Raw genomic sequence first — 10,451 nt, 5'->3', positions numbered from 1 at the left:
ATAACATCATGGATAAAAAATAAAAAAAATGAAATAAAATAAATAAGTATAAAGTGTATCAGTTTTTTGATTCGACTCATTAAGACTTTTATTTGAAATCCTCGAAGGCATCATCAACATTTCGATCAATTTGTTGTATCTCAAATTACAATTTCACCATCATGTTGAGTATAATTCATCTTCTGAATTTTTTGCTAATTTCATCACTCATGTCCAAATCTAAGGCTCTGATACTAAATTGATGTAAGCCTAACTTCTTATTAGAAAAGTAAAGTGGACTAGAGAGAAGTTTTTAGAATCATCTCATTCCCTTTGCTTTTAAACGATTTTTGTATTTTGTTACAATTGGGAAAATAAAATTGTACACCAACTTTATGTATTCTCTCATTGATAAGATAATGACTAGATAACAATAATTTTTAGACGCAAAAGATACTATTAAACAATACTAACAAAATAACAAAAAAAAAAAACTTAATACAAAAAACTAATACAAACCCAACAAAGGCAAAATAATCTCAGAGAAGACACACAGTGAAATTTAAACTAGAATAAATTTAGAAACAATCCACGTATGATTTACGGGAGTGAGAGTCAAACCTGGGACATCAAAATCCCAAGGTCTCATCAATGCCTTATTGACAACGTGGACTTAAACCTTAATGCATAAACACGATAAGGATCCATGGATTTTGAAGCCTACCACCAGCAAATTCAACTCAAGCTTTTCATTAATAATATAGAATAAAAACATGGCAAGAAAATGATAACAGAGACAACCTTAATGGACCTCCTAAAGTTCTATTCCATATTAACTGTAAAATTGTTTATTAGGTAAGAAAAATAATAACAATTAAGTAGCTGCTAATGTGAACTAACTAATGCTAAGTAAAAAATTGAAGAAAAAAAACCAACCATTATATTTTTCAGGTATGGGATTAAAACATACTTGAGACAATGTTGGTAGCCTTGGCAAAAATCTGGATATCTTTTAGGCTTTCACTGTCTGCATTTTTATTGCATTGATTTCACAACTAGTTCTTAGGAGAAGGATCCGATGTAGCGAGCTCGGCATACATGTTTGAAATCGCTTTTGCGAAGTATTCCTTTGCTTGCGGTCTCTTAATCTGGCCGCAAATAAGGAAAAATTGAGAATTTACAGTGCGAATATTAGCCTTTTCATGAATTGCAGACTGTCATGCAATGTTTATATATATAGAGAGAGAAAAAGGACTTATAGTATGTAATTTATAGTCACTTGCCTTAAAAGTCGGAGTAAGCAAACCATTCTCCATTGTGAATGGTTCAAGCACTAAGGTCACAGCTTTTGCAAACTCGAAGCCTCGCAGCTGTTCCAAAGTTGATTAATCAAAAAAATTAAGGCCAATTGAAGAAGAAACGAAAATTATAAGTAACTCAAAGAAAAATAATGAGTTCATCAAGAAACATTGCCTGAGCTTCTCTTCCGAGAGCATCCATATCAGCCAGGACAGCAGCCCTTGCTCTTGGGTCATTGCATAGTTGTCCTAAATCTTTGTACTGCATGCAATCATTGCCGGATAACATTAGAAAGTGATTAAGTGATATAGTTAATAATCACATATAGACAAGTCAATTGGGCGAGTCAGGTTGGTTTTGAATCATGTCAATCAAGGTCGAGTCAATTTGGATATTTAAAATTTTCGAATCATTTTGAGTTCAGAATTCGGATCAGTTTCAGATTTAAGTTGTTTCAAGTTTGAATCATTTCAACGGTTATTTTGGGTTCGTCATCCGAGTTGCCATTCAAGTTTTTCAGGCTCAATCATCTCGAGTTCAGATATTGCAAAGAATGGAAGAACAAAGTATAAATAAAGCCAAGGACAACAGCAGTAGATAGATCACCTTAATGCCTTCAGACGCAGCCCATGCTTTCAAAACATCGTGGTCCACTGAGACAATAGCTACTAATGAAGAATTCAGGCTGTCACCTACCAAGCAAAACAATCAAAGTGTCAATAGAGAAGAGAAGAGAGCAAGAAAATATGGAACACTGTTGTCTTACTCTTACCGTAAATAAAACACTGTGCAATAAATTTGCATTTAGCATATACATTTTCGATTTTTTCTGGAGCTATGTACTCTCCCTGAGCCAGCTTAAAAATGTTTTTCTTCCTGTACCAATATACAATTTCAAGTAAAGAAAGTGACAGAGGAGGAGGACACAAATGAAAAAAAGAAATGGTAAACAATTCTAAGTGACATTCATGATTCCAGTTAGTGATTCAAGGGGCTATAACAAAATTTTCATTCTCACTCTTTTTCATCCTTCATACCAAGCTAAGTCAAAATGTAAAACAAGGATATAAACATGTCTTGTAAGGGACATATACGATGCTTTTGACCTTACCTATCGATAATCTTTAGCCGACCTCCAGATAACCATAGCCCTATGTCTCCAGTATGAAGCCATCCGTCTTCATCAAGTACCTCTCTCCTGTCCAAATTTTACATTTTAAACACATTGAATATCAATTTATGAAAGTTTCAAGAAGAGCCAGGTCATGTCTGAAGAGCATACGTCTGCACTTCGTCCTTGTAATATCCTTGGAAAACAATTGGACCCCTAACACAGATTTCTCCACGAGGATATGGCTGATCATCAGATGTGTAGTTCATTTCCGGGACGTCCACAAGCTTTATTTCTGAAATAGGCCCAGAACCATTGTATTATGTTATGCTAGATTAAAGCTCTCATATAAATATATAAGAACTCACCACAAGCCGGACTAGGAGAGCCAACATGGCCGGAAAGATTGTCACCCTCCTCCATACTGCTTATAACACATGATGTCTCGGTCATTCCGTAACCTTCCACGACTCGACAGCCAAAGCAACTGCAGATTCATAACAGAAACAATGACAAGAGGGATAGGAGATACTACTGACTTCTTGAAAAGCCATTCGACGTGTTTAAAGGAATAACGTACATCTTCAAGAAGTCTAGGACATCAGGAGACAAGGGTGAAGCACCTGAACTCAAGAAACGAATCCGTCCTCCGAGTTTGGCTTTTATTTTGTTGAACACCAATTTGTCCCACAGGGGAGAAGGACTCTTTCCTGAAAAGATTATACATATAATCAACACATATATCAATGCAATAATGAGGTGAAAAAGGGGCATATTCTTTAATAACACACATACATGAGTGCCTGTAAGTGTACGTAGGTTTATGTATCATTGAGTCCCAATGGCCAAACTTTTAGTGAGGGGGAACTCACTAAATAGCTAAGCTTCAAAAATAGAAAAAGGAAATTGCACCTCTAACATCATATGCCAATTGGCATGGTTACTTAAGTTCTTTAGAAAAAGGGTTAATACACTATATGCGGCCTGAACTTGGTAAATGTTTTCACATTAGGGCTTAAATTTTTTTTTTCAAGTTAGTCCCTAAATTTGACAATTATTTCCATATCTTTTTTTTTGTCCAAGTTAGTCATTGAATTTGACAATTGTTCCCAAAGGCTTGAACTTCTTTTGCCCAAGCTAGTCTTTTGACATTTCATTGAAAAGAAGTTGAACTAAAAAAAAGAACCCTAGGCTCTGATACCATGTTAAGCAAAGAGATTTGAAGAAAAGGGTTATTTTTCTCTATTGATTTACAATAATATATATATACAAAGTACAATTAGTTCAATAAGGAAATAACATAAAATCTAATCGCTAAATACTAGTATTTACAGACTGTTAACAAACCTTAAAAAAATGAACTAATAATTCCGATTACGCTGTCAAAACATAACATCGGTTAAACAAAATCCATAAAGAAATTGGTACAATTTGAATGCTAAAGGACACTTTTATTCAGGGTCACTTACTGCCATAATGGCTACACACCACTTATATAAACATAATCAATGCATAAGTGCAATGATATTTGCAGGTTGATCGATTAAAAAAGGTGATCTTATTATGGTTCATTAGTAAGTAGTTTGATAACTGAAATCCATAGACACAATACATAAATTTATGATTAGAGAGACAAGAAGCTACGCAATACAAATCAGATTACAGTGATAATATAGGACAAAGGCCATTCTAAGCTAATCCTCCAGCAAGGGACAAAAAATAAAAGACACAAATCTAGAGATGTAGATGTTTACCATTCATTATTGCATGCTTCTTGGAATTGTAGGCGGCATTAAAAAGTCTCTCCTTCAGAGGACCAGAAGTCTTCACAGCATTGACAATACTGGTACAAAAGGAAGATTTTGATAAAATGATTTAATCAATATATCAGTCACAATCAACTAAACAATCAATGCAGTACCCGGCATAAATTCTGTTATACAGTCTAGGGACACTGCAAAATATTGTGGGTTGTAGTGCAACCAGGTCATCCATTAATTTCATGTTATCCTGCATGCAAAGATTAAGAACTAGAAATTAAAGCTTCATCTCAAGAACACGAGAGTTTTGCACATGTACAGTATATGCAGTACCAATAGCTGATATTGTTGCTTCAGCAATAAGAAAGAATAAAAAGGCTTTACTAGATGCTGTTAAGACTAGTTTACTCTTACACGGAAAGTGACCTTCATCCAAGTTCCAAACAGGAGAAAGTAAAAACCAGAGAGCATTTGCAGATCAAATCCAATGACAAGAAAAGAAGAGTAGGATTCACAAAATTAAAGATGAAATCTACAAATCGATAATAAAGTTTTTGCTTGTAGAATTTATGTTAAGCAAGAATTATAGGATTTCATTGACCAAGCAGTTTGAACTATGCAATCAGAAAGTGGACCAAAAACAGTTTAAGGAAAAACATAGAACCAACCAAAGATATATAAGAGTGAAGGCTTTATGTTTACTCTCATACCCCCTGGTAGAATCCAACTGCAACTCCGAAATACAGTAAAGCAACCTGATAAGCTCGTTCATAAATGTGTGCCAAAGGAAGATATGATATGTACCTGAGCATGGGACAAATATTTCAGCAAGGCAGTTAAGGCCAAACAGTAAATTCATCCATAAATGCTAACAAAAATGTATTATGATTTATATTCATTTAAAACCAATTGATCTTACACGTCTGAGGGGTAAAATTTTGTACCAGTGCTGCATCCAGCAGCATTTGCAATCAAGTTTCCATGGGTCAGCACAACTCCCTAACCAAAACTTAAGAAGAATAAGTAGGAGAACAAAAGAACCTTCATTTGCTTAATATGATTATTCAAATCTGTAAAAATTCATGGGACTAAGCTATACCTTGGGTGTTCCAGTTGTACCACTAGTGTAGCAAATGGTTGCAACATCATCTGGTTTTGGTGGGGAAAAAGGCTGGAGGTTACGGCGACCCTAAAGTACCCATTAAATAAGAAACAATTATACCACATGACAGTTGAACAAAATCCTGATCTTCAGTTACCAAAACATACAAGGTAGGAAAAGCAAGCCAAACTTGGAAAAATTAAATGCATGCTTTCTCTTGATTTAAGCATTTAGACAATATGAACTATGAAACTATTAAAGATTAAATAGGATAAAAGCATACTTATGAATTGGTCCTAACATTACCAAGACCATGCCGCTATAAACTACTGTGATGTCAACAAAAAGGATTTCCAATTACCTGACTTAATAATTTTGTATATGTCACAATCTGAATTCCAGTTGACGGTGGCAATGAAGGCACTTCATTTTCCTTCCCTCCAACCACCTACAGCGAGAGAAGCAAATAATTATACTCTTGAGAAACGACAAATCAGTATATGTACACTTTTTCTCATATTCAAAGATTCAGTACAAAGGTTTTAAAAGATTTGGTAAGAAAACATACCACAACCAAACGTACGGATGGAATCTCAGATAAAAAGTTTAGCAACTGCAATTCCAAGCAGGCAGCTGAATAAATCTTGTGAAACAAATCCAAATTCCTCAAAATAATATGAACTAGACAACGAAAAAAAAGGTGCCCAAGTGTAAAATTAATTAGTCAATGAAACAAAATACAATTAAAATTTGAGATTCCATGCAAAATATTAGCTATCTCTGTCACTCAACTTAGTGACATTTTACCAAGCGTAAAAGTCAATAGAACATAGAGGAAAAGAGAATAAGTCCAAAGAGCTAGTTGAGGGGATGTAGAAAAGGGGAGTTTTTGTTACATATCAGCATGGTAAAAATAAACACTTCAAGTTAAATTACAAATTTCTCACCATAACCATGACAAGTTGACAACCACAATCCAATAACATGTTAAGAAAGCTATTAGAAACTGAGAGTGATCTCACCAATAACATCTTCTACTTACGTATTGCCTGAAAAGGAGCACAAATTAAACTTACAGAATTCAATGTTTGAGGCACACAAAATATAGCTTTAACATCTGCATGATTAACAATGTACTTGACAGCATCCGGACCTGCAAAGAAATAAAATTTTCTACTTGGCACCTTAAATAGGCCAAAATGGACAAACATTCATTTAAAATAGAGAGCATTCGGCCAGTGGCAAACCTAGTGTGTCATATAAAGGAACTGACACAAGGGAATACGCAGAGCAAGCATGATCAACAATGAGCCACTCTGGTCTATTGATGAAATATAATCCAATACAAGAGCCCTGGCATGATAAAAGTAGTAGAACCACATGCTAGATGAGGATCAATCTATTAACTTAAATAAGGTATGTATCATGATGGCTGATGCACATATGGTCTCGGGGCCATGTAGTTACTGCAGATAAAAAGTTCTGAAGGACCTAAATATTAAACATATAATTATTGCTGAAATCCTCACCTTTGGTATTCCATGATATATTAAGCCAGAACCTATGGCCGCCCGAGCAGTTCCAGCTTCTCCATATGTCATCCACTTGTACCTTCATGAATAGAAATAAAAAAATCAAAGTTAACAAATGAACTTTAACAACCTTCACTGTGAACCTCATCTGACAATAGGAAACTTACTCTCCAACTGTACCATCCGCTTGAATTCTTGTACCAAGATATTTGTAATCTCGGAAGGTATCAACCGCATGTCTAGAAAAGAATTAAAAAGAGAAAAGAAAGAAGAAACAAATAGAAGTGAAGAAAATACCCAAAGTACTTGAATATGAAATAAATGATAAAGCATCTATGCATGGCAACACAACCACAGACACTATCAAATTCAAACTTGGTTCTGCCAGGAAAATGAGGATGCTTACATAAAATTATCATGCAGTGTACCAATATCAGGATGATCAGGAAATCTAGTCACAAGCTTAAACGGAGAGCGAGCAGATCTGCAGTAAGGCACAAAAGTAAAATAAATCTTGACAAGAACTGAATAGAGAAGGAGCAATGCAGAGCAAAAAAAGAATATAGAGGTAGTGTTTTTACCTGTATACATTCCATTTTCCTGTCTTCAGTTTCTCTGGCAGCACAACACTATAACCCTGCTCTGCTCAAAAATCAATACCAATAGTTGTCAGATAAAAAGAGATGAATTAATAAAAACTAAATGCATATTATTTAGTACAATGGATAAATTGGATATAAGCTGCTAACATCTCTTCCTCTGTCCCAAAATAGATGGACACATATTGAACCGTCACTTCAAATTCAAACACAAATGATTCCTTCAGCATTTAGCAGTAGTTTAGTGAAGATTCAACTGCAAACAAGTTCTTTTAATTGACATATAAGAAAGAATCCAATTGACCTCCCTTATAACTCACAATCATACCAGCTAAAATGAGTGAGATTCATCACTAGCATCTCATGCAAGAGGTTAGCAAAATGTGTGCTGAGAAGCTGTGATGTCTCATTCATTTTCACCTCTATTTATAAATGAGGAGCAAACCAAAAGGGCTGCTGAAGCTCCTAAGAAATAGGAGACTTTATTCAAAATAAATAAAGACTAGGGAAACTGAGATTTAAAATAAGTAAAGACCAGAAAAAATCAAAATAAGAAATCAATTATCTAAACAGCAAATGACTTGGTCTTGGAGATTCTTGAAGGATCCCTACACCACCCTCAACTTTGGGGTTGAGGAACAACACCTAACTTGGATAGATGTTGTGAGAATGCTGCTTTTGGAAAGGCCTCAGTGAGTGTGTTAGCAAGCCGATTGGCAACATGAATATGAGTACCATCTAGATTTTTTTCACTCAATATGGTCTCAGAGACTTAGACAAAGTGAAAATCAACCTCAAGATGCTTCATTTTGCTGTGGAGACTGGAGTAGGGTGGTTACAACGAAAGAAGTGCCAAGGTTGTCATAGAAGATCTTTGGAGTTTTAGGAAGCTGTACCTAAAGTTCTTTTAGTAAGTTTACTACCTAAAGTGTCTCAGAGGCAGCAGCAACAACTCTATATTCAGCTTCTGTGGAAGATCTTGCAACTGTAGGTTGTTTTTCGGCGACCAGCTTATGTATATATATGTGTGTGTGTGTCCCCTCTCAATTCTATGGATAACATGTTTCTAGCTCCCATAGGACAAACCAGAACCATAAGCTTCCTTATTCAAATATCTAACGTACATTAAAGTTTGGCAACATCTTTCCCTTTACCAATATGTTACACATTTTCCTCCCAATAGGCATTATGTTTTTGCTCATAAATTATTCTACCTAACATCACTGGCACAAAATAAATTCGAGCGAAAAGTGCTTCATGCCATAAAGAACTTTCCCATCACTTCAAATACCAGCAAACCAACCATGTTGATGGAAAACGACAATAGAAAAACCATCAAAACTGCAAAATCCTAAAATCCCTCTCCTTGTCAAAGCCGTTTCAATCATGGTCAATTAACAATCATATATGTGATGAAGAAATCTCACTTAAACAAATCAACTTTATACTTCCCATAAATAATTCCCAGATAAAAAAAAGTACCCATTTTAAAAAAAAAACGAATCCAGTGATAAAAAAACTTTATTAAATGAATATCTAAAGAACAACGAATCAAAGTATCAAAACCCAAAAGCACTGAGCAAAAAAAGTATATATATTCAGTTTTCAGCTAACAACCATTTACTTAACTAAAAGAAAAATAAAATAATAAACTTAAAAAAAACCAAAAAAAAAAAAAACAGGTCAACCAAGACTCTATTATTGTTGTTCTTCCCTACCATACATGTTTATAGTATACTTACCACAGAGGAACTCGCCGGCGGTTGGGTTAACACGGAGGCCCGAATGAGAACCGGCGCCTCCGCATACGACGGGGACAAGGTGACCGTGAATGGCGTTAAGTCGACGTTCAGCTGAGCTGGAATCCATGAGACAACTAACGTGAATCCTTTCCTTTTTTTTCCTTCTTTTTTTTTTCTCTTATTTTACTGTTTGTTTATCTAAAAGATGAGCGGCTTTTTAGATATTGTCCTTTTTCTGTATTATTATTTAAAAAATATTAGGTATATTCTAAATGAATCCTTAAAATATTAATATTGTATCAATTAGATCCTTTCATAAGCTTAATCATTAATTTAAGCTATAAATGTCGATTTTGGTTTGATATGGAACATATTCAAAACTCATAAATAAAATCATAAATATTTTTCTACTATCATAAGATCAACTTAGATTTGACATTTAAAAAGTAGATAGTGTCAATAGAATTTACGAAAGATTATTAACACCTTAAACTCAAGGTGATCATGTAGTTTGTACTAGATATGTGTTCATGGGCCACCGTCTTATATTGTTTAAGTGAGCTTGGGCGGCTAAACTCAAGTCTGGAAATTTTTAGGAATCGAGCCTCAACCCAATCCATGAACCCCTCTAATTTATATATATATCTATAATATAATCTATGTGTTTAAAATGTAATTCAAGTTAAATTTGAGCGGGCATTTAATGTCTAAGCTAAGGATCAGATCAATATGATATTTATACTTGAAGGACTAAATTAGAACATTTTAAAATTTGAAGGACTGTTTAGAAATTAAGTTATAGGTTAACTTGGTGTGCCGCCGCTATTATTGTCTTTATTTCCCATCTTCCATCAGCTTGTGTTAAGCCATGTTTTTTAGCTGTAATTTACCTTTTTCAGACATAAATTTTAGTATAATTATTAAACATTTTTTAAATTAAAATATTTACATTGAACGTCGACCTTTTAAAAAAAATATAATCATAGATTTTTTAATTAAAAAAACAAAAAAAATGAGAATAATATTCAAAATTCTCTCTTTTATTCAACATTGTTCAAACTTTCTAGATATAACTTGAAAAGGACTTCATAATAAAATAATTAATTTTGGATAACGGAAATTCTAAATACAATTATTATGACCTTTGCTTTCTTATCATAAAAATAAAATAAATAATATTATTAACCCTCAAAAAATAATAAACATTATTAATGTTTAAATTCTTTTTTAAGTTTAGATTTATTTTATTTTATTTGTTTTGTTTTGTAGACCTATTTGTGGGCCGAGCCGGGTTTAGGTCGGTCCTTGTCAAAATTTTAGGCCCGTT

General features: G+C 34.0%; 1 protein-coding gene across 2 annotated transcripts; it reads right to left on the bottom strand.

The window, feature by feature from the left end:
* Window positions 1–713: 713 nt before the first annotated feature.
* On the bottom strand, window positions 714–9,333 carry LOC107933108 (long chain acyl-CoA synthetase 6, peroxisomal). Of its 2 annotated transcripts, XM_016865259.2 has the most exons (23): window positions 9,125–9,333; window positions 7,365–7,425; window positions 7,190–7,267; window positions 6,951–7,022; window positions 6,781–6,862; window positions 6,499–6,604; window positions 6,328–6,404; window positions 5,820–5,864; window positions 5,613–5,699; window positions 5,249–5,338; window positions 5,069–5,148; window positions 4,860–4,953; window positions 4,311–4,399; window positions 4,144–4,232; window positions 2,970–3,099; window positions 2,758–2,876; window positions 2,561–2,684; window positions 2,390–2,476; window positions 2,051–2,154; window positions 1,885–1,970; window positions 1,453–1,539; window positions 1,263–1,349; window positions 714–1,127 (listed from the first exon to the last, which is right to left on the bottom strand). In XM_016865259.2, the coding sequence occupies exons 1-23, from the start codon at window positions 9,249–9,251 to the stop codon at window positions 1,035–1,037; spliced, it is 2,094 nt and encodes a 697-aa protein (XP_016720748.2). In that variant the 5' UTR covers window positions 9,252–9,333; the 3' UTR covers window positions 714–1,034. The 2 variants fall into 2 exon arrangements, 1 of the variants encoding a protein (XP_016720748.2); XR_005909157.1 differs by lacking the exons at window positions 714–1,127; window positions 1,263–1,349; window positions 2,051–2,154 and having other exon boundaries at window positions 1,462–1,539; window positions 9,125–9,330.
* Window positions 9,334–10,451: the final 1,118 nt, after the last annotated feature.

The sequence above is a fragment of the Gossypium hirsutum genome, chromosome D01, assembly GCF_007990345.1.
Source record: "Gossypium hirsutum isolate 1008001.06 chromosome D01, Gossypium_hirsutum_v2.1, whole genome shotgun sequence".
Taxonomy (NCBI): Eukaryota; Viridiplantae; Streptophyta; class Magnoliopsida; order Malvales; family Malvaceae; genus Gossypium; species Gossypium hirsutum.
The sequence above is the reverse complement of the archived record's forward strand: the minus strand, read 5'-3'. Positions and strand labels throughout refer to the sequence as shown.